At 41.9% G+C, this 24,876-nt stretch overlaps 1 protein-coding gene across 1 annotated transcript in view; it reads left to right on the top strand.

The window, feature by feature from the left end:
* The first annotated feature begins 6,802 nt into the window (after positions 1 to 6,802).
* The window catches only part of LOC126334861 (prostaglandin reductase 1-like), a 29,906-nt gene continuing 11,832 nt past the window's right edge, over positions 6,803 to 24,876 (top strand). The window contains exon 1 of the mRNA XM_049997547.1: positions 6,803 to 7,072. Coding sequence (XP_049853504.1) covers positions 6,872 to 7,072 — 201 coding nt within the window. The 5' untranslated portion in view covers positions 6,803 to 6,871. The remainder of the gene's footprint in view (positions 7,073 to 24,876) is intronic.

Raw genomic sequence — 24,876 nt, 5'->3', positions numbered from 1 at the left:
TTTATATTTTCTTCTTTCATAAATTAAATTCAACAGCTCTTGTTGTCGTGTTCTGACATAGGTGGGAGGGGGAAAAAGGGGTTGCCGGTCAGTCTGCGCTCCGGAGCGGAACAGAACAAAAGGCAGAAGGACAATTCACAGTGAAGGCATTTGATTGTTTTCTTCTATCTGAGCCAACACTGGTGCAGGCATTTACTAGAAATGCAGGTGGTGAGACTCGATAGGGAACTAGTTGTGGAGACTGTCTGACAAACAGGTTTTTGTAATAGTTGTTTATTCCAGACGGGACTAACTAATACAGTTGAGGCTAGTTCTAGGGTTAGAAAAAGTATGAATAACACTGTTACAACAGAAGCCAGTGCAGAAGTCCCAGGGGTGGATGCTAGCCACAACAGCAAACACTAGCAGCATCTTAAGGCAACAACTTAGTTACAAAATAAAACACACTGAGTGTGACACTGTTCACTGAGGCACTCTAAGTGACAGAGAGCAGACTTACGCGGAGCTGGACCGAGGCTGGAGTCGACGGACGCGGATTCGGCGCCCACATCGTCTGACTGAGAACTCTGTCAAAATGCGGAATCTAGGGGTTTTAAAAAGTCGCGTGGGGGCACTGTTTTTCTCACTTAAAGCCACCCTTCCAATCCCGTTGGTCTCTTAGAGGCGCCTGCCGGTCACGGTTTAGTTAGGTCCCCTCTACTGCTCCTAAGGCGGGGATGTTAATGCAGTTGCACTAACAAAGTCCGTATTTGGTATCAACATTCTTCAGCTGAAAGCTAAACGTAACTGCTCTGCCAAATAAGGCTTGCAACATTATTGTTATACGTCATTTAGCCCCGCCCCTCTGGCTCCCCGGCGTAGGGACTGCTGGGTCAACAGTTTTTGACGTTTTCGCTCTCTTTCTAACCCTTGTGAGCCTACTGACGTTGCTGTTCTCAGGGCTGGTATCAAGCTGGCTTTATACACTAATACGCGCCTGTTGGTTACAAAGTTCTAGGGTGACAACCCACTACAGCGTCTAGAAGACATATGAAGTTACATGTTAATTCCTTGAAGAGTAATTAGCGTCCTGGGACCGCGTCTGGGGGCAACTGCATTTTCGCAAGGCTCTCCCCTTACGGTTTACTTGTTGTAACAATAAATTGTGGTGATAGCCCACATCTGTCTCTGGAAATGTCGTACAACTTAAAATCTGGTTCCGAAATCTCTCTCGTACCAGCATATGTAAAACCCATCTGAAATCTTCCGATGTCTCCACGTCTCTTCCATGTAAATATTAAACTTAAAACTATTAACGCCGTAGGTGGCATCCTTATAGGTGTAAGTTTACCGTCGATTCTAATGATAACTATCATACTGCTGTTCACACTAACTCATTTTTTGGTGTAACTTCCTATCCGTGTCGAATCCTACTGCCATTTTACCATTTTCTGCTACTGCCATAATTATCCTATACTTGTCTGACCAGAAATCCTTATTTTCTTCCCACTTCATTTCATTGATTCCCTACTGTTACTTGACTTAGCCTCTGAATTTCCATTTCAGATTTTATGGCTTCCCTACCACTTTCACACTTCCGACATTCCACACACGATGATTATTCAATCTTTTACTCGTGGTCACCTCCCCCTTGGCAATCCTCTGTCAGATATCTGACGGAGGAACCAATATTGATTATTTTAACAAATGGAGAGATAATACGACACATTTAACGAAGGGCCACATGTCCTGTGGATACACGTTATGTATGCAATGATTCCCATTGCCTTCTTCAGCTTGACGTTGTTAATCACTGCTAGTTCACCCCTCCCTCCCCCCCCCCCCCTTTTAAGTGCAGTTTCCATCCACAAAGACTAGTGGGTGTCTATTACCCTGCCCTCTGTGACAAGGCCGTTGGCTGAACGAAATCCACTTCGACCGGAATTCTCCGGCCGCCGCTGCTGATGATTGTTGTTCAGATTTTAGCAGTGGTTTTGATCAAACCTGGGACTTAGACCGCTTTTATCCCTAATCAAAGATACCTAGACCACGGTGATCACTTCTAACTGGAAGCAATTATCGTTTCGGGCAGAAATTTAGGAAAATTTAACAGCTCAAGCCACAGAGAGAAATCCAACGTTCGCAAAAAAAAAAAGTGTTCATTTTGTTGAATTCGAAGAGATCGTGATTCAGCTTCAAGCTCCTTGTAGTTGCTCGTAAAATTCATTATTAAAAGACTATGATGTGGGAAGTACTTTTGAAGCAGCGATTACTCTTCTGTCATTACACATAAGTAGTGTGCTCAAACAAAGGGGAGATATTAATTTCAAACCGGATTATGTTGTATAAAGAGCAAGTTGTTTGTGTCAATAAAAAAGGAAATATACACTTCTGAAAATTAGTTCCCTGTCTCAACCTAGATACTTGGTAAGTGTTTCCTACTGTCGTCATAAGTTTGATACTATAGGGTTGGGACACCCTGTATAACCGTATATTTTTTATAGACACGTATCGTCGGTTTTCCAGTCAGAATAGCAAATTCTTGTAAAGACATTTTTTGTGGATTTCAACACTGAGGCAACGTGTGGACGCTGCAATACGTGTGTTTCCAGACAACTTTATAGTACTCAATTTTGTTCCTTTACTTCTACAAAAATGCACTAAAATAAAAAGTCCACCTATTAGTACGTCCTTAGATATCGGTCAGGTTAGAAACAGCGCAACTCCATAAATGCATATTTTTCAGGAAACATAAAAAACCATTTTTAAAAGAAAGTTCAACACGTGTCAAAAGTTACTTTGTCCTTTTTAAAGAGTATACTTAGGTGAGTTATTTAACATGCAACATAATCTCCAGCTCCTAGCAGACCCAGCCAAAACAGTGATGAAATAGATTGGAGTTACATTTTCCTTTTTTTCCTAAAATTAACTCAAATGCCTATGAAAATTTATCACTGAAACGTGGTATTTTAATCAACTTAATAATAATTTTACTTTCAAAAGCTATGAAACATATAAGAACTGATTTATACAGCAAAACTTAGACTAATGTGTGACATTAATAATATATTGCCTTTACCATTAACATCAATTTGAGGCATCTATCATTTTTTTAAAAATTGGCCAACAAGAATAATCTCTTAATGTTATGAGTTGGCAAATGCAAATGCAAAACTGCCTGTCGAAAATTTCTGATATTATTCAGGAATATACTCGAGATCTTTTTCAGCTCACCAAGTTTAGCTTCAGTGATTGACAGCTGCCTGTTGTATGCCCTTGTTTGCAGTTAACACATTTCGCTTCCCAGTACCGTGCAAGATGGTTGTATGTTCCACCAGCGTGTTGATGAATGGTGATGAAACTACTGCCCCTGAATGCCGAGATGAGTACTTGAAATACCTTAATGTTGCTGTATGGAATGTTGCAGGCTTGTCTCTTGAAAGATGTTCTCTTTCTAGCGAATTTACTATCACTCGAGCGTGCGCTACGGTCGCAGGTTCGAATCCTGCCTCAGGCATGGATGTGTGTGATGTCCTTAGGTTAGTTAGGTTTAATTAGTTCTAAGTTCCAGGGACTGATGACCTCAGAAGTTAAGTCGCATAGTGCTCAGAGCCGTTTTTACTATCACTTATATAGAAGAGGCCATCACTCCTTGATGTTATTACAAATGGCTCTGAGCACTATGGGACCTAACTTCTGAGGTCATCAGTCTCCTAGAACTTAGAACTACTTAAACCTAACTAACCTAAGGGCATCACACGCATCCGTGCCCGCGGCAGGATTCGAACCTGCGCGTTCACAGACTGCAGCGCCTAGAACCGCTCGGCCACGACGGCCGGCAGTTAATTACATCTTCAACGCCTACCACAGTAACCGTGTGCATCCCGGGGAGTCTTGAATTTTAATATTACTTCACATACTTCTTTTGGAAGATAAATTAGATTGTACTTTGACAAAAGCATTTTCACAACTCCAAAATACTGGTCAATGGAGGGAAAGAAACGTCCTTTCTGGGGAAAGATATGGTGGATTTTATCTAAACGCTGTGTTTTTACAAGAGCCATTAAAAATCTTTCTATAGCGTCATTTCTGTTTCGGCCACCACATTGTCTATGTAATGCAGAAGAAAAGAAGCTACATGATTAGGTCCTTCGTTACCCTGGGTTTCATCATAGCGATAAAAATTATCTTCTCCAGATTTTGCATTATTATTTTCAAATACGTTGAAGGTTAAATATCGAAGATAAAACAACTCCTTGCCCCGTAATATTAGGCAGTGAAATATCCTGAAAGTAGTCAGATTTTATAACAGCCACATCCTCCCATTCTGTGCACAGAGCCTTTGAAGCTTGAAGAGTACTGTAAAAAATTTTACCTCTTCTCTCGTGGATCATTAATCGTGCTTCAGCAACCTTCTTTGCCTTCTCGTTAAGGAATGGAGACTTCGGTTCCCGTTCCAGAACTTCGCATATACGTACAGCAGGTATCTATCTGAGGCCTCCTAAAACTGAGGTGAAAATGCTTTGAAATATTTAGCATAGTACTAATATGTGATGTCTACGTCAGGATATTTTTTCTGAAACATCTGAAACATGATTTTCATGTTTAACTTTGCATCAAGGTAATTTTTCATCTTGGAGGAATAGTGGGTCTGTTTCCTTTGAAATGACACAATATGTTGATGAATTAGCATCTTAATTTCGGCAGACTTTCAATTTGCTGTGGGGTTTCTTCCTCTTAAATCAACTGAATGCTTACCGGCTATGAACAGTTCTCTTACACGACGGTGTCTGCTGTCACCCATAAGACCATGGAAAGTTATAAATGCCTTCTGGTAGACCTCCTTCCTTTCACAACTGGGTATGATGAAGTACTTAAAAGTGTGACTACGCATAATGGATCAGATATTTTTAGATCGATGAGGTCTTTGTAGTAAAGTTGGCACTCGGCGCGGAGGTCGATGGCAGCGACTGTAAATGGCAAATGCTTTCACGGTCGTTTCGTCAGCCACAGTGCCGGGTGTCAACTTTGCACGTATAATACAGCGCTACAGGCAATGAGACCTTGTAAGCATGTATGCTGTTGTCTTTGTTCTTTAAATTATTAAATCTAAGAAAGATATATGCTGAAATATATCAACATTAGCAAGACATACTTTTATACAGTCGCATTTCTCGCCTGTTTTCTTTCCGGATTTTTTTTCTTTCTTGCATAGTTATGTATTCACTTTGTTGAACACGTGTTCTTTTACTTACCTCACTCTTGTACTCAGCTTCATTCCTCCCTCCCGTCTTTTGTTTTCGGAGTTTTCCATTATCACAGAACTTTAAAACAGAACTGCTGTCAACCTGCACACTTGTAGTCACGTAAGATAACCAAGACCAAGAATGTTCTAATCTGTCTAGGAGACAACCAACTATTCAATAATGACAAAACCTATTACGAGAATAAATAGGCCGGCTGGTGTGGCCGTGCGGTTCTATGCGCTTCAGTCTGGAACTGCGTGACTGCTACGGTCGCAGGTTCGAATCCTGCCTCGGGCATGGATACGTGTGATGTCTTTAAGTTACCAGAATGAGATTTTCGCTCTGCAGCGGAGTGTGCGCTGATATGAAACTTCCTGGCAGATTAAAACTGTGTGCCGGGCCGAGACTCGAACTCGGGACCTTTGCCTTTCGCGGGCAAGTGCTGTACTAGCTGAGCTACCCAAGCACGACTTACGCCCTGTCCTCACAGGATTACTTCAGCCAGTTCCTCATCTCCTACCTTCCAAACTTTACAGAAGCTCTCTTGCCGTAGAACACTTGCCCGCGACAGGCAAAGGTCTCGAGTTCGTGTCTCGCCCCAGCACACAGTTTTAATCTGCCAGGCAGTCTTTAGGTTAGTTAGGTTTAAGTAGTTCTAAGTTCTAGGGGACTGACGACCACAGATGTTAAGTGCCATAGTGCTCAGTGATATTTGAACCTTTTTTTGATAATAAATAGATCACACAGCACTGCCAACAGAATCAACAGTGCAGCCAATTTAAGATTAGAAACAACTTTACCAGACATAAAAACAGACACAGGCAGATGGAAATTATGTCGTTTCTATACATAACGCTGCGGCTACCCTTAAAGAACACCTGGACGTAAATAACTCATTTTGCATAAAATGTGAGTTAAGTTGTTTCTAAAATGAGCAGTTCAGAGGCGTTTTTCGTATTTTCTACTGTTCCAAGCCGCTAACCTGTAAGTGAACAAGGTCCGTCTGTGCGACTAGATACGTGTCCCAAGCGCGTTACGTTTCTTTCATTTTTGAAGCATCTTCCGTGGTCCGTGACGCATATTTTGCTTCTTACTTTGAGCATAGACTAGATACACGATAAAATACTTTGAAACGCGTCAGCATATTGCAGTATTTAGCCTTTCGCTGTTAGTCTACCACGTTTCAGTTCCGCTTTCGGTTTTGTGAGGTCCTTTTTTAATATCTCTTCCGCGGTGGAACTGTTTTTAGTTACCCTGCACAGCCCAAGATGTACTGCTGTGGCATCTTCGCGTGCCCATTTTACTATCTCCACTGCACGTTTTCAGGAGTGTCATCGGCGTTCTGTCGCAGTTTCTCGTTTGGCTCTTTACATCGTCATTCTATACGCGGGCACTCTTTTTGTTGGTGAGGGTGACGTGACCCCGTGAAGAGGGAGGGTGAGGGGGGGCAAGGGTGAGGGGTGTCATAGCCTGGCCCAGGCAAGACCTGCCTCAACAAGCCCCTTGCTGAGGTGCAGCGCGCCGGTCGCAGTGCCGGCGCGGAATGGCAACAGCGGCGCGTACGTCCGGATCCCCCCCAGTCTCGAGCGACCGCTGGGCCGGCAGCGAGTGTTTGTGCGCGCTGGAGTGCGGACCCGACAACGGATATGGTCAAGGCTCGCAAGTTCGTTCTGGCGCGCCACTTTGAGGGCGAGCCGCAGCTCGATAACTTCCGACTGGAGGAGGAGGAACTGCCGCCTCTGGAAGATGGCCAGATACTGTGCGAAGCCGTCTACCTCAGCGTGGACCCGTATCAGAGGGTGTTCAAGGAAATGCATAAGCTGGGTGAGCCCATGATTGGGTCTCAGGTACGTACGATGACTGCAACTCAGACTGAATTTCCGTACAGTTCACTGGGACACTAATATAAGGTGCCCCGGACGGAATGATCAATATTAACGGCTATGTCGAGAAAGATCATTCGAAGCAAGGAAATCTAATGTCTGAGAACTTCCTTGTTTTGTTCCATACTACCTGCTCCCAAAATGTGGAAAACAAAGAGATTGCAGTACTGTAGAAGAGATTTGTTTCACAGTATCAAAATAAAAAAGTGATTGTGGCTGTTAAGATATGCCTTTTAGAGCCCATGTTTAATATTTTTTTTTTTTTTGCTTCGAATGATCGTTTCTGTCGAATTCCCGGGGACACTGTGTACAGCGTGGCTGCGGATTTTAGCGCGTCTTGTTTATAGAACTCTGTCGTGGTTGTTGTTTGAGTGCAGCAAATATTAGACATCCATTCAGAGGCTGTATTATCCATAAAATAATTTTGTGTAGGCCCCTTTAGTCGTTCGGATAGTACCGGTTTTAAGGCCCAAGGCGGGCCGCTGTGACCGAGCGGTTCTAGGCTCGCACTCCGGAACCGTGCGACTGCTACGGTCGCAGGTTCGAATCCTGCCTCGGGCATGGATGTGTGTGATGTCCTTAGGTTAGTTAGGTTTAAGTAGTTCTAAGTTCTAGGGGACTGATGACCACAGCAGTCGAGTCCCATAGTGCTCAGAGGCATTTAAACCATTTTAAGGCCCAAGCTACACAAGTCTCTGCATGGGGGCGCCAATCTGAGATGGTCGTCAGTGGCGCGAAAGTGCAAGATTTATATACATAGCGCATCACAATAAAACTGCAGAAAGAGAACAAGTCCAATTTCACAAATTTTTCAGGAGAGATAAAAAAAACTGCTTTATTAAAAACAGTAAACCAAAATTATTGTATATTTCTCGAAAAGTATGTGGTTCTGTGGAAATTAGTTTATGTAATTTTTATCCAGTTCTGTTTTATCAACGACTTAACGCTTTATCCTTTTTTGCAGCTGGAAATGTTCTCTTTTTGCAATAAACAACGTGGAATATGAATTAAAAGCCTTATATTTTGAGGACACAAATTTATTTTACATATTTTCTTCAAACTAAACACATGTTATCATTATTACATCAAAATGAATTCATGGACTTAAACATGTTCTGTGCATTTCATCCATATTTGTTGTCGGTATGTCAAAATTTATTCCAAAATTGCACTTTTTCTTACGGAATTTAAGTAAAATGTTTTCCATTTCGCCCATTTTTAAGATTTTTATGGGTAGTTTGGCTTTGCACGCAGGTTCCTTGGGAGTGTTGTGTTCTTTAAATAATAGCTGTCTGCTCCCAGGCTATGTTTTTTTACACCGTGACCTACGTGAGGTGTATTTTTGCTGACACTAAATTCATGATGCTCAGGGCAAAATAAATCTTTTGTTTTGGAACACATTTGCCATAAGAATTATTAATAAGGCAAGGATTTTTTGTATATTTTTGGCTACGAAGTATTGTAATTTGTAAAGCCATCTGTTTTCGTGAGAACACTAAATTTGTCTTTGTTCTGCGAGGGATGCAATACGTGATCTATCATCTCATTAACAGCGTAATATCTTTCCTTTTTTCTGCTGATAACAAAATCCGCAAATTGTGTACAGCAGGAAGGGAACGCGTGCAGGACGTGTTTTCTTTCTGCAGCAAGCGGTGAATCATACCTGTCGATAGACAGCTTTATCGAGTGCGAACAAGTTCCGTATCTGCAGTAAACGATGCAACTACCCAATTGGACTTCATTGATGCAATGAAACTAATTTTGAAAAATTTTGGACGTTTCCGTTTTGCAGTTAAGGTTACAATTAGTGGCGCAAACTGACAAGAATGAAAATGCACGAGTGACAAGGGCTCAGGGCGGGGGTAGGCTTTCCACGTAGTTTTGATACGATCCGGTGTTGTAGAACCTGTGTTATATCGAATTACTGTGCACTGTGCCTTCTGACATTCATGCATGTCGGAAGGAACAGAAAAAGCGGCGACTACAACCGTTAAGAAACACATCACATGTATTCGCAGTTGCAAATATGAACAACCATCAGCTGCATAATGGAATGACGAAAGTTTGGATCTCCCCCTCATCGCGAACGATTGCCTTACCATTGTGCAATCCGAGCACGACTCGCGGCAAGAACCAAACTTTGTCGTCCACCATTTTGTCTGTACATATATGCATATATATACGTAATGGATGTAAGAATACAGGTTGTAGACGTAATGGTTGATGACATGTGGAAGTTTGGGTTCTAGCCGTGCATCGTGCTCGGATAGACCGCGATAAGACGGAAGTTTGGATTTGAGTCCTCTCCGGCACAAATTTTCATTGCTGTCATTCCATTATGCAGCTGATGGTTGTTCGTACAAGTACACATTTTTAGGTCTAACTCGAGACATATTACCATATTCTTGTAGGTCCAACTCAGGAAAAAGTTTTGAAATGCATTGAAACATTCTACTGAAACATTAACTTTATTTATGCCGATACAGTTGTATTTTTCACTAGAAATGATTATTTTCGGAAATGGCGTGTGGTAAGAAAATGTAGTATCTCCAACAACACACTCCATAGCGTTACAACGCCCATATGTTTAGCTGTTTTCACGTGTTTTTTAGTATCATCCTTTCATTTATTTGTAACAGAAAATTCTGCGGTACATAGTGTGCAGTAGACACATTCATGGTTACCTAATTACACAATTTCATTAATTTGTATTCCTCTTTCTTATGCCCATTGATAAAAGAGACAAAAACTGAATAGAGATGAAATGATTAAAATCGTGTGAACGATTACTTGACACACGAAAACACAATAAGAACACTGCTCCTGGTTTGTTGCCTCTAAATGATCAAGTGAAAAGTTGCGTAGGAATCGGTGGCCACGCCTCCCTATGGACATCAGCACTCTTTCCGTGGTCGGCCGGGCGAAAGTCTACCTAAGAGAATGTTTAGAAATTCGATACAGGTCTTAAGATTAAAAAAATCGAGAAAGCTACCCCGCCAAATACAAAATATTTAAATCTTGATCGTCTTTGCCGCCCCCAGACATCAGGACTTTCCAGTCTCACCCCGAACGAAAGGTAAGTCTAGGCGGCGGGGAGGGGGCTCGAATGACAAGTCGTTTCTGTGGAAAGATGATCTCAAAAAGGCCCTGCGTTCATAGGGGTGTTTACAAGGTGTACAAATTTGCTTCCGCCGTTTTTTCCCTAACATTTGAGGCTTTAATGAAACAAATTGGTTACACATGTATCATTCAATGTATTGTCCATCGCCGGCTATTACTTTCTCCCATCTTTCGGGCAGTGTACGAATCCCTCGTCGAAAAAATTGTTCATCTTCAGAAGCGATCCACGAATTCATCAAATTTGTGACTTCGTCATGAGATCGGAAGTGTTGGTCAGCCAGGCCATGCGCCATTGGTCTAAACAGCTGATAATCAGAGGGAGCAATGTCTGGAGAATATGGCGGGTGGGGTAGTACTTCCCATTTTAACATTTCTAAGTACGTTTTGACCTCTTTTGCAACATGAGGTCGAGCGTTGTCGTGCTGCGAAATCACATTATCGGGCTCCTCGCTATATTGCGGCCGTTTGTCTTTTACTGCTCTGCTCAAACGCATTAATTGCGTTCGAGAACGAGCACCTGTGATTTTTTTCACTTGATTTAACACCTCATAACACACGACACCGAGCTGGTCCCACCAGATGCAGAGCATGATCTTGGAGCCGTGAATATTCGGTTTGGCCATCCACTTGGAAGCTTAGCCGGGATATCTCCATGATTTTTTGCGTTTAGCGTTATCGTAATGAACCCAGTTTTCGTGCCCGGTCACAATGCGATGCAGGAATCCATTTTTCGCTTTTGCCTTTGAAGCAACTGTTCACAAACACAAACGCCGTTCAACGTCTCTTGGCTTCAGCTCACATGGGACCCAAGTTTCTTCTTTCTGAATCATGCCCATAACCATGAGACGTTTTGAAAGGGCTTGCTATGTCACTCCCAGTAATCGTGCCAATTCTTCTCGAGCTTGACGCGAGTCTTCACTCGGCAGTGTCTCCAATTCTGCATCTCCGAAAACATTCTCTCTTCCACCACTATGCCGGTCTACGACGTTAAAATCACCGTTCTTGAAGCGTTGAAACCACTCACGACACGTTCTTTGACTAATAGCGTCCTTACCATACGTACTTGAGAGCATTAGATAAGACTCAGCCGCTGTTTTCTTCATACTGAAACAAAAGTGACACCTACCGCAAATGACGAGAATTAGACTCGTAAACTGACATTTTCAATCAAGAACAACTTCATGATGCAGACACCAAACGACCAATGTTTGAATGAGGTTATGCTGACAGAGGTCCAAGCTAACTGCCTGACGTCTGCGATCTGTTTCTTTCGACCGCTACTTACCGTTATCGCCACTCATCGGCAAACGGCGGAAGCAAAGTTGTACACCTTGTATATATACTGTCTTTTCCATATACAAAGGTTTTCTTGAGCTTTGGAACGTCTAGAAAAGCAGTCACATTGTAAACGGGGATTTATTGAAGGAGAATGTATGCCATTCAAAAGTGATGTGAACTAAATTTCAGCTTAGTAGGTGGTAGCAGCTATTTACATTTTCGTGCCGCTTTGTTTTTTTTTTTTTTTTCTTCTAATCGGTTATTAAAGCTGCCATCCTACCTGATTTCTCAGAACTGTGAGAATGTACGAAACTTGACTTAGTAGAAAAGACATTATTCGCTGCACGCAACAGCGCATTTACATTCGACTGATGATTGTAAATGGCACACTGTGTAAGTGACCGTCCATACTGAATCTCCATCACAAAAAGCAGTTACACAAATACAACACGCCACTGAATATTCATAGGTAAAAACTATTGCACAGTACCCTGTACTACAGTCGACTTAAACGACTGAAAGTCTGCAGACACAGTGAGCAGGTCCTTTTTCTTCTTCTTTTTCTTTGTTCCAGCCTGCATTGGAACGTGATGGCGCGTTTTTTTTTTTTTTTTTTCATCGTAAGTAACCGAAACATCTTTAATAATTTGTTTACGTCACTTAAAATCATGAAGCACAAATACAGTTAAATAGGCGTTGTTTTGGTAGTAGGGCACCACGACTCCATGGAAATTTCATCAGTTGGGAAAACAAATAGCGAAAGCTACTTTAAAATGTATCTTAATGTAAACTAGACGCCTGAAGATGAACCTGTCGGTTCGAAACCGGTAACGGCGCTATTTAAATAAATAAATAAATAAATAGCAAATGAGTTTTTGCTGTTGTCTTCCATGTAAAAGTCATCCTATACAGTGAGCAAACTGGAGATCATCTATGTGATTTTTTCAATTATTTAACTTGTTGGAAGTTAATAAATGACAGTTGAAGTACGTATTTTGATATTAAGCAGTTACTACATCGTAACATTTCTGTTTAAAATACTTGTAGCTCGTCGATATCAATTTCATTCGTTGAGGTACCATGTTCCTCAGTAAGGTTAAATGACACTAATATCAAAAAAAAGAAAGAACTGTAAACATTGCTTCTGAAAACACGTGCAGAATATTCACCCCCCATGCGCCAAACGTGTAGCATTAAAGAGCTTTGAAACTAATTAAAAATGTTGTTGTTGTGGTCTTCAGTCCTGAGACTGGTTTGATGCAGCTCTCCATGCTACTCCATCCTGTGCAAGCTTCTTCATCTCCCAGTACCTACTGCAATCTACATCTTTCTGAATATGCTTCGTGTATTCATCTCTTGGTCTCCCTCTACGATTTTTACCCTCCACGCTGCCCTCCAATATTAAATTGGTGATCCCTTGATGCCTCAGAACATGTCCTACCAACCGATCCCTTCTTCTAGTCAAGTTGAGCCACAAGCGTCTCTTCTCCCCAATCCTTTTCAGTACTTCCTCATTAGTTATGTGATCTACCCATCTAATCTTTAGCAATCTTCTGTAGCACCACATTTCGAAAGCTTCTATTCTCTTCTTGTCCAAACTATTTATCGTCCATGTTTCACTTCCATACATGGCTACACTCCATACAAATACTTTCAGAAACGACTTCCTGACACTTAAATCTATACTCGATGTTAACAAATTTCTCTTCTTCAGAAACGCATTCTTTGCCATTGCCAGTCTACATTTGATATCCTCTCTACTCCGACCATCATCAGTTATTTTGCTCCCCAAATAGCGAAACTCCTTTACTACTTCAAGTGTCTCAATTCCTAATCTAATTCCCTCAGCATCACCCGACTTAAGACTTCATTCCATTACCCTCGTTTTGCTTTTGTTGATGTTCATCTTATATCCTCCTTTGAAGACAATGTCCATTTCATTCAACTGCTCTTCCAAGTCCTTTGCTGTCACTGACAGAATTACAATGTCATCGGCGAACCTCAAAGTTTTTATTTCTTCTACATGGATTTTAATACCTACTCCGAATTTTTCTTTTGTTTCCTTTACTGCTTGCTCAATATACAGATTGAGTAACATTGGGGAGAGGCTACAACCCTCTCTCACTCCCTTCCCAACCACTGCTTCCCTTTCATGTCCGTCGACTCTTATAATTGCCATCTGGTTTCTGTATAAATTGTAAATAACCTTTCGCTCCCTGCATTTTACCCCTGCCACCTTTAGAATTTGAAAGAGTGTTTTCCAGTCAACATTGTCAAAAGCTTTCTCTAAGTCGACAAATGCTAGATATGTAGGTTTGCCTTTCCTTAATCTTTCTTCTAAGATAAGTCGTAAGGTCAGTATTGCCTCACGTGTTGCAGTGTTTCTACGGAATCCAAACTGATCTTCCCTGAGGTCGGCTTCTACTAGTTTTCCATTCGTATGTAAAGAATTCGTGTTAGTATTTTGCAGCTGTGGCTTATTAAACTGATTGTTCGGTAATTTTCGTATCTGTCAGCACCTACTTTCTTTGGAATTGGAATTATTATATTCTTCTTGAAGTCTGAGGGTATTTCGCCTGTCTCATACATCTTGCTCACAAGATGGTAGTTTTTTGTCAAGACTGGCTCTCCCGAGGCCGTCAGTAGTTCCAATGGAATGTTGTCTACTCCGGGGGCCTTGTTTCCACTCAGGTCTTTCAGTGCTGTGTCAAACTCTTCACGTAGTATCGTATCTCCCATTTCATCTTCATCCTCTACCATTTCCATAATATTGTCCTCAAGTACATTGTCCTGGTTGTTGTTGTTGTTGTTGTTGTTTTTTTTTGGGGGGGGGGGGGGAAGACCAGACAGCGAGATCATCGGTCTCATCGGACTAGGGAAGGATGGGGAAGGAAGACGGCCGTGCCCTTTGAAAGGAACCATCCCGGCATTTGCCTGGAGCGATTTAGGGAAATCACCATTGTACTGGTATAGACCCTCTATATACTTCCTCCACCTTTCTGCTTTCCCTTCTTTGCTTAGAACTGGGTTTCCATCTGAGCTCTTGATATTCATACAAGTGATACTCCCTTCTGCAAAGGTCTCTTTAATTTTCCTGTAGGCAGTATCTATCTTACCCCTAGTGAGATAAGCCTCTACGTCCTTACATTTGTCCTCTAGCCATCCCTGCTTAGCCATTTTGCACTTCCTGTCGATCTCATCTTTGAGACGTTTGTATTCCTTTTTGCCTGCTTCATTTACTGCATTTTTATATTTTCTCCCTTTTATATTTTCTCCTTTCCTTAAATTCAATATTTCTTCTGTTACCCAAGGATTTCTACTAGCCCTCGTCTTTTTACCTACTAGGTCCTCTGCTGCCTTCACTACGTCATCTCTCATTCTTCTTCTACTGTATTTCTTTCCCCCATTCCTGTCAATTGGTCCCTTATGCTCTCCCTGAAACACTCTACAACCTCTGGTTTAGTCAGTTTATCCAGGTCCCATCTCCTTAAATTCCCACCTTTTTGCAGTTTATTCAGTTTTAATCTACAGTTCATAACCAATAGACTGTGGTCAGAGTCCACATCTGCCCCTGGAAATGTCTTACAATTTAAAACCTGGTTCCCAAATCTTTGTCTTACCATTATATAATCTATATGATACCTTTTAGTATCTCCAGGGTTCTTCCATGTATACAACCTTCTTTTATGATTCTTGATCTGTGCAAAATTCTATCAGGCGGCTTCCTCTTTCATTTCTTAGTCCCAATCCATATTCACCTACTACGTTTCCTTCTCTCCTTTTTCTTACTACGGAATTCCAGTCACCCATGACTTTAATTTTCGTCTCCCTTCACTACCCGAATAATTTTTTATTTCATCATACATTTCTTCAATTTCTTCGCCATCTGCACAGCTAGTTGGCATATAAACTTGTACTTCTGTAGCAGGCCTGGGCTTCGTGTCTATCTTGGCCACAACAATGCGTTCACTATGCTGTTTGTAGTAGCGTACCCGCATTCCTATTTTTTTATTCATTATTAAACCGACTTTTGCATTACCTCTATTTGCTTTTGTATTTATAACCCTGTATTCGCCTGACCAAAAGTCTTGTTCCTCCTGCTACCGAACTTCACTAATTCCTACTGTATCTAACTTTAACCTATCCATTCCCCTTTTTAAAATTTCTAACCTACCTGCTCGATTAAGGGATCTGACATTCCACGCTCCGATCCGTAGAACGCCAGTTTTATTTCTCCTGATAACGACGTCCTCCTGAGTAGTCCCCGCCCGGAGATCCGAATGGGGGACTATTTTACCTCCGGAATATTTTACCCAAGAGGACGCCATCATCATTTAACCATACAGTAAAGCTGCATGCCCTCGGGAAAAATTACGGCCGTAGTTTCTCCTTGCTTTCAGCCGTTCGCAGTACCAGCACAGCAAGGCCATTTTGGTTAGTGTTACAAGGCCAGATCAGTCAATCATCCAGACAGTTGCCTTTGCAACTACTGAAAAGGCTGCTGCCCCTCTTCAGGAACCACATGTTTGTCTGGCCTCTCAATATATACCCCTTCATTGTGGTTGCACCTATGGTACGGCTACCTGTATCGCATAGGCACGCAAGCCTCCCCACCAACGGCAAGGTCCATGGTTCTTGGGGGGGGGGGTTTGCAAATATTATTGAAATGAAATGAAAATAACTTAGGGGTACCGCTTGCAGATGTGGTAGAAACGATATTTTCTTCTAGAAGAAACACTCTAAAATAGACATTCTGTCTGTTGCTATTATTAATGCTTCGATAAGTAACCTATAATCAAACCAGACGTCGCCGGCCGCGTCCCACGAATACGTTAAACGACGGCTCCGCTGCGTCATTCTCACACTTGTTGCCTGTTAACGGATGGCACACGCGCCAGGCAGGTATGAGTGCCGGCAAATGGGACAGCTCGTTGATCTGCTGCAGCTCAGATTTTATATCCTTGCAGCCTGTTCCCATGAGAAAATCGGTAGGTCATGGACGTGTAACTTTCCCCTCATGAATGTGTGTGTTTAACACCAAAGGGACAAGCGAGGGGCAGAGCAAGCTGCCTCCTCCTCCCTCCCCTATCACCGAGGCCCGTACCGTGGCCATGGTGAGATCAGCACAGCCAAGGATACAGGCACAGAATGGGAGCAAAAACCGGCAGAGGAACACACACACACACAGAGAGAGAGAGAGAGAGAGAGAGACGATTTAAGAACTACTGGTAGCCGAGAGGGGTAAGTGAATTCTCTTGCTCCGCGTATACCTGACTTCCACCGGCGAGAAGTAGCCCTTGTTTCGGCACGAAAATGAAAACGCACGCTATTGTCATAGTGTCTTTCCTTCGAATCAGTATCGGAGAGAAATTACTACTACCGAACAAACGTCACATGGGACGTGTCAGTAGTGAGCTGCGCCTACATGGCTAGCTCATGTTCGATAATGGAGTTTTTTCTTCTATATTCGTGGCAGTATTTGTAGATCTCAAATGGCTCTGAGCACTATGGGACTTAACATCTGAGGTATTTAGTCACCTAGACTTAGAGCTACTTAAACCTAAGGACATCACACACAGCCATGCCCGAGGCAAGATTCGAACCTGCGACCGTAGCAGTCGAGCGGCTCCGGACTGAAGCGCCTAGAACCGCTTGGCCACCAAGGCCGGCTGTAGATCTCAAATGTTGGCGGGTGGGAGCTGACGCAAATGTGCTACTTGCTGAAGGCTTTCGATTTTTTCTGCTTTCTGCCAACTAAAGATTGCAGTGAAATTGTTTAAGCTGGAATGCTTGAAAGAGCTTGATCATGGAGATATGTATCTGAGAGAATAATAACTAAAATGGGAAACAAACCTCACATATAAGACAAAATTTCATCTCACTTTAATTTTTTGTCAGGAACGTCTTAAATGACAACTGTGTCTTATTTAGAAAAATATGCAGTAGATTTTAGTGCCTGATGTAGCACAAATATCGATATAGCTGAGATAGTTAACGCAATGGCGGCTTTCAAATTGCAGCAGACAACTGTTGATGAACTAATACAGGTTCCCATTTGGAAATTTAAAAATTTAAAGTATAGGTTACGAGATGCCTCACCAACCACCGAAATAGCTTAGATAATATTTACGATAATTCCAGTGGCTTTCGTATCTTATCAACGCAGTCTTACAAAATTTAAGGTGATTTAAAAACAACTCAAAGTAAAATATAGATGAAGCAAACTGTCAGATTCTGGTATCTTGTCGATAGAATACGGCACAGTTAACAAATTTTTCGGTGACATAATCAATGAGTTTGCTTCTCTTACGAAAAGGGAATGGAAAGTAAAATCATAATAAACATAGTGTTTGGAAAATGTGTTCTCAAGACTTAATTCTAACCCTTCTTCTTTTGTTTCCAATTAATAATTTGTGCACTATTAATAATGTGTGAAAAGGAAATAAAATCTGTTATTTATTTTACATCATACTAAAGTCAATGCACAATAGCTGCCATTAAAAATAAGAATAATTTTCTTTTACTTTGAGTTGTTTTAGAAAGTTATTTACTTACTACAATGGTACATTTAATTGATTGTGTGCAGTATCTTTCATCTATGCAGAGTGGTCCATTGATCGTGACCGGGCCAAATATGTCACGAAATAAGCGTCAAACGAAAAACTACAAAGAACGATGCTTATCTAGCTTGAAGGGGAAAACCAGATGGCGCTATGGTTGGCCCGCTAGATGGCGCTGCCATAGGTCAAACGGGTATAAACAGATCCTTTTTTAAATAGGAACCCCCACTTTTTATTACATATTCGTATAGTACGTAAAGAAATGTTTTAGCTCGACCACTTTTTTCGCTTTGTGATAGATGGGGCTGTAATAGTCACAAACATTTGGCTCACAATTTTAGACGAACAGTTGGTAACAGGTAGGATTTTTAATTTAAAATACAGAACGTACGTATGTTTGAACATTGTATTTCGGTCGTTCCCATGTGATACATGTACCTTTGTGAACTTAACATTTCTGAGAACGCAAGCTGTTACAGCGTGATTACCTGTAAATACCACTTAAATACAATAAATGCACAAAATGATGTTCGTCAACCTCCATGCATATGGCAATACGTGTAAGGACATTCCTCTCAACAGCGAGTAGTTCGCCTTACGTAATGTTCACACATGCATTGACAATGCGCTGACGAATGTTATCAGGCGTTGTTGGTGGATCACGATGGCAAATATCCTTCAACATTCCCCACAGAAAGAAATCCGGGGTCGTCAGATCCGGTGAAAGTGCGGGCCGTTGTATGGTGCTTCGACGACCAACCCATCAGTCATGAAATATGCTTTTCAATACCGCTTTAACCGCACGCGAGCTATGTGCCGGACATCCACCATGTTGGAAGTACATCGCCATTCTGTACTGCAGTGAAGCATCTTGTAGTAACATCGGTAGAACATTACGTAGGAAATCAGCATACATTGCACCATTTATATTGCCACCGATAAAATGGCGGCCAATTACCCTTCCTCCCATAATGCCGCACCATACATTAACCTGCCAAGGTCGCTGGTGTTCGACTTGTCGCGGCCATCGTGGATTTTCCATTGTTCAATAGTGCATATTATGCCTGTATACGTTACCGCTGTTGGTGAATGACGCTTCGTCGCTAAATAGAACGCATGCAAAAAATCTGTCATCGTCCTGTAATTTCTCTTGTGTCCAGTGGCAGGACTGTACACGATGCTCAAGGTCGTCGCCATGCAATTCCTGGTGCATTAAAATATGGTACGGGTGCAATCGATGTTGACGTAGCATTCTCAACACCGACGTTTTTCAGATTCCCGATTCTCGCGCACTTTGTCTGCTACTGATGAGCGGATTAGCCGCGATAATATCTAAAACACCTACTTGGGCATCATCATTTGTTGCAGGTAGTAATTGACGTTTTACATGTGGCTGAACACTTCCCGTTTCCTGAAATAACGTAACTATCCAGCGAACGGTCCGGACGCTTTGATGATGTCGCCCAGGATACCGAGCAGCATACATAGCACACGCCCATTGGGCATTTTGATCACAATAGCCATACATCAACACGATATGCAATTGGTAAACGGTCCATTTTAACACGGGTGATGTATCACGAAACAAATACCGCCCGCACTGGTGGAATGTTAGGTGATACCACGTTCTTATACGTTTGTGACTATTACAGCGCCGTCTATCACAAAGCGAAAAAAAGTGGTCCAACTAAAACATTCATTTTTCTTTACGGACTACACGAATATGTAGTAAAAAATGGGGGCTCCTATTAAAAAAAACAGTTGATATCCGTTTGACCTATCGCAGCGCCATCTGGTTTCCCCCTTCAAGCTAGACGAGTTTCGTTCTTTGTAGTTTTTTCGTTTGATGTTTATTTCATGAGATATTTGGCTCCGTCACTATCAATGGACCACCCTGTACATATAGATGTTAAAAGGTTGGACGACAGAAACTAACGGCCTGAGATTCTTAAAGGCTCTAAACTGCAGGGACTACGCGTGTCTTTATAAATTCTGCTTCAGTGAAACTGGGCAATGTTCTGCCATCTGAAAAGCAATATGCTAACTTGCTCCAATTGCAAACGCCTTTGTTGAGTTCTTGTCCTGAAAAGAAAAATGTATTTCCATAGAGAAAATGTTGCGAAAAATTATTCAGACATCAATTTCTCTGCGCCAACATGATGAAAACCACATCGCACAACACTGCTTTCTTTAGTTGTTGCACTTCCGCTTTTCACTCTGTCTTCCAAGTGTGCGAAATCGTGTGCACGGAAGGTACTGAGACGTCCTTGTAAATTGAATTTTTTTCGTTATGATCGTTGCGCCATAAGTATAACCCATTTCCAAGGAGGAATGGTCAATATTCAGGGACATGACAGGAACCATCATTCGAAGCAAAAGTTCTAAAATTCATCTGAAGAGTTATGATTCCTTGGTCATATCGATACTGTGAAACAAATCTCTTCTACAAGCTCTTCGCTTTCCATATTTTGAAAGGTGGTAATGTGAACTCAAACAGGAAAAAATGTCTGGTAAACAGGGTCTATAAAGTGCATGCCTTAAGAACTATCTGCACGTCTTCAGTAGAAAGGATAAGTTTCACAGTAGCGTAGATGAACAAGCGCTCATACTTCTTAAGGTGTTCACTTTCGAACCCATGTATAAAATGGAACACAACGTACGCACTCCCGTCTAAAAACTGCCAAGAACCTAACGCTTAGTCATTCCTCTGAAGTAGGACTTTTGATATTTTTGAAATATCGGGAACCCGAATAATTATCGACGTACCGGCCTATAAAAATATCGGCTGCACACTGCAAATATAGTGCTGGTTTTAGAGGTGTGTATTTAAGTATTGATTTATTATTAGATATTCCGTACATCAGCCTATTTATCCCCCTTAAAGCAGATTTTCAAAAGAAAACGATGCATGTTCACACTTGGCGATAACCACTTTGCGAACAATGGTAACTGCATGTAAGTGGCAAAATAAAAGATATCCGACGATTCCATCGTTCGGTTTCGTCAGATATTGGATTTGTCCAGAACACTTCTTATCGACTTCCCTGTTTTTTCATTTCTGCGAACGCAGCTATCTACCAGCTATAGTGTTAAAATTGCGTGGTGAAGTTAAACATTACAGTCCCAGCATTCGGACTACTACACACACCAACAAAAGTTTTGCATCACTTCGGTTCCGAGAATTCCGGAACCTGTACAGAAAATTGGAACAGAGATCGACATAAACATCATTTCTACCTTCTTTATTGCTCATGAAAACCACACATTGCCTGTTGTACCACCATGCAGCGTGACCTACAGAGGTGGTGGTCCAGATTGCTATACACATCGGTACCTCTGTTACCCAGTAACACGTCCTATTGCATTGATGCATGCCTATATTCGTTGTGGCATACTATCCACAAGTTCATTAAGGCATTGTTGGTTCAGATTGTCCCACTCCTCAATGGCGATTCGGCGTAAATCCCTGAGAGTGGTTGGTGGGTCACGTCGTCCATAAACATCCCTTTTCAGTCTCTCCCAGGCATCTTCGATAGGGTTCATGTCTGGAGAATAAGCTGGTCACTCTAGTCAAGCAATATCGTTATCCTGAAGGAAGTCATTCACAAGATGAGCATGATGGGCACGCAAATTGTCGCCCATGACGACGAATGCCTCACCAATATGGTGGGACACTATCAGTCGGAGGATGGCTTTCACGTATCACACAGCCGTTAAGGCACCTTCCATGACCACCAGCGACATACGTCGGCCCCACATGACACCACCCCAAAACATCTGGGAACCTCCACCTTACTGCACTCGCTGGACAGTGTGTCTAAAGCGTTCAGTCTGACAGTGTTGCCTCCAAACACGTCTCTGGTGATTGGCTGTGTCCCTCTTTGTATCTCCTCCATGTCCAAACAACATTGCTTTGGTTCACTCCGAGACGCCTGGACACTTCCCTTATTGAGAGCCCTTCCCTGGCACAAAGTAACAATTACAAACACTATCGAACCGTGGTATTGACCGTCTAGGCATGGTTCTACTACAGGCAACACGAGCCGTGTGCCTCCTTCCTGGTGGAATGACTGGAACTGATAGGCTGTCGGACACCCACCGTCTTATAGGTGCTGCTCATGCATGGTTGTTTACATCTTTGATTGGGTTTTGTGACATCTCTGAACAGTCAAAGGGATTGTGTCTGTGACACAATATCCACAATCTAACGTCTATCTTCCAGTGTTCTGGGAACCGAGGTGATGCAAAACGTTTTGTGACGTATTTACTTTGTGACACCTATACTTGCTTCACACAGCCAAACAGGATGACTGGGTGTGATTAAGCTCAAAAAGTAGTAAGAATCCTTCATTAGATTAGATTAGATTAGATTAATACTAGTTCCATGGATCAGGAATACAATATTTTGTAATGATGTGGAACGAGTCAAATTTTCCAATACATGACATATTTAAGTTAATTTAACAACATAATTAAGTTAATATAACAACTTTATTTTTGCATTACTTTTTAAATTTTTTCTTTTTTAAAAAATTTATACCTAAAAATTCCTCCATGGAGTAGAGGGAGTTGTGATCCATAAATTCTTTTAATTTCTTCTTAGATACTTGTTGGTTATCTGTCATACTTTTGATACTATTTGGTAAGTGACCAAAGACTTTAGTGGCAGCATAATTCACCCCTTTCTGTGCCAAAGTTAGATTTAATCTTGAATAGTGAAGATCATCCTCTCTCCTCATATTGTAGTTATGCACACTGCTGTTACTTTTGAATTGGGTTTGGTTGTTAATAACAAATTTCATAAGAGTATATATACTGAGAAGCTACTGTGAATATCCTTAAATAAATGTCTACCGGATGATCTTGGGTGGACTCCAGCTATTATTCTGCTTACACGCTTTTGTGCAGTAAATATTTTATTCCTCAGTGATGAATTACCACAAAATATGATTCCATATGCAACCAATGAGTGAAAATAGGCGTAGTACGCTAATTTATTAAGATGTTTATCACCAAAATTTGCAATGATCCTTATTGCATATGTAGCTGAACTCAAACATTTCAGCAGATCATCAATGTGTTTCTTCCAATTTAATCTCATCATTGGACACTTTCACACAGTGAAAGTAATACTGTGTTCTACAACATTACCAGAAAAACAATTTCATATATTTACGGAAATATGCGAAAAAAATTTATTATAAAATAAAAAATCGGCACTTGATATTGCCATTTCGATACCAATGTATCGTTGGATGAAATATTGCAGATGAGTATCGATGTTTTCTGGGGAAGATATCGATATTTTTTCAACAGTCCTACTCTGAGGACAGCGCCCAGGTTGCACTTCCCCCTGCGCTACATACTGGTGTCGGACCGTCCTATTCTACCACGAACGCGACGAGCGAGTTCGATTGTTGGTGCTCGCCTAGCCACCTTCTGAACTGGCCTGCTTTATTACATTTATATCCTCTATTGTACTCCTGACGACTCACTACCACAATCGTTGCCCACCGTCTTCTCGTGCCTGTACTTAGGTACAGAAAAGTGACTCCTTGGTAGGGGACGTAGCCTCATAGGAGTGCACATCACCATTGACAGATGGGCTCTTGCCTTCTGGCAGTGAACATGAGGAAGTAGAGTAATGGTGGCGCCACTTCTGCATTGTCACATTACGTCTTACATTGATGTTTAAGTCAGCATCTGCACAGTGAACAACGATCTGCAGCACGTAACGCAATCCAGAGGGGCCGAGAGACAACTAATTGCGGTTGGCTAGACCTGGCCACTGTTGAACGTAAGTGTTCTCAGGACGGGTAGCCCAGCCTTTCCTAAGTCTCCCCAAGGTTCATTGCCCATTGCGATTCGTTATTATGAGCGGCAGTCAAATGTAAATCTAACACCTGCACAACGAGACCATGGAATAGTTCAATTCAAAAGAAATCACCACATGCCTTAAGACACTTATCCGACAGGGAAACAAAACGATCAGTTCCTGTTTAGCGGAACATGGTCAGCCACTGACAGATCCACAACTGCACTCCCTCTTACACTACTTCGTCTGACTGAAACTGGCGTCCACACATGTCTGGATGGAGGATATTGCAGTGTTTCCCAGCCAAATTGCTAAAGTATAGCCTTCATCCGATTGGCGTGCATTATCGTGTAACCAGATGATTCCGTTCGACAGCCTGAGAGCAAGCAGCAAAGCCGGCAATGAAAACATCCGACATACCCTCCTCCCCCGCCGCCAAAGATACCGAAACTGTTCATACGAGTTGTGGTAAGTTCATAATGACATGCTTCTTTGACTGCAAGGGCCCTCTCCTTGTAGAGTTCCACAAATATGGAACCACAATCAGTGCCTAGTGCTATGAAGACACTTTCCAGAAACTGTGGTGTACATTAAAGTCAAAACTTCCAGGAATGCTGTTGACAGTATCATCTTGTTGCACGAAAACACCTGCCCTGACACTGCCAGTCAGATGAAGGGTTGTTTCAGCAATTTGGTTGTGAAACATTGGAACAACATCTTGTGTTCAGCCTCAACCTTTCACTGTGTGATTTTCACATCTTTGGCGACCTTACTGAGGTCATGAGTGGACGTCAGTTTCAGTCAGTGAAGGAAGTGCAAGAGTAAATATGGTTGGTAGTGAATCAAGGGCGGCATCAGCAGTGTTAGTGCAGGTTGCCTACACCAGGGGCAGGTATGCACTCAGCAAACCTATTGTTCTCCTTTGACTGACAGGTACTCAACATATTGTTCTGCTAAAAGGATCCTTCCTTTTGATTGACAAGTCCTTAACCTAT

The sequence above is a fragment of the Schistocerca gregaria genome, chromosome 1 (assembly GCF_023897955.1).
Source record: "Schistocerca gregaria isolate iqSchGreg1 chromosome 1, iqSchGreg1.2, whole genome shotgun sequence".
In the NCBI taxonomy this organism is placed as follows: domain Eukaryota; kingdom Metazoa; phylum Arthropoda; class Insecta; order Orthoptera; family Acrididae; genus Schistocerca; species Schistocerca gregaria.
Note: the sequence above shows the minus strand (reverse complement) of the source record. Positions and strands in the feature narration are given on the sequence as shown.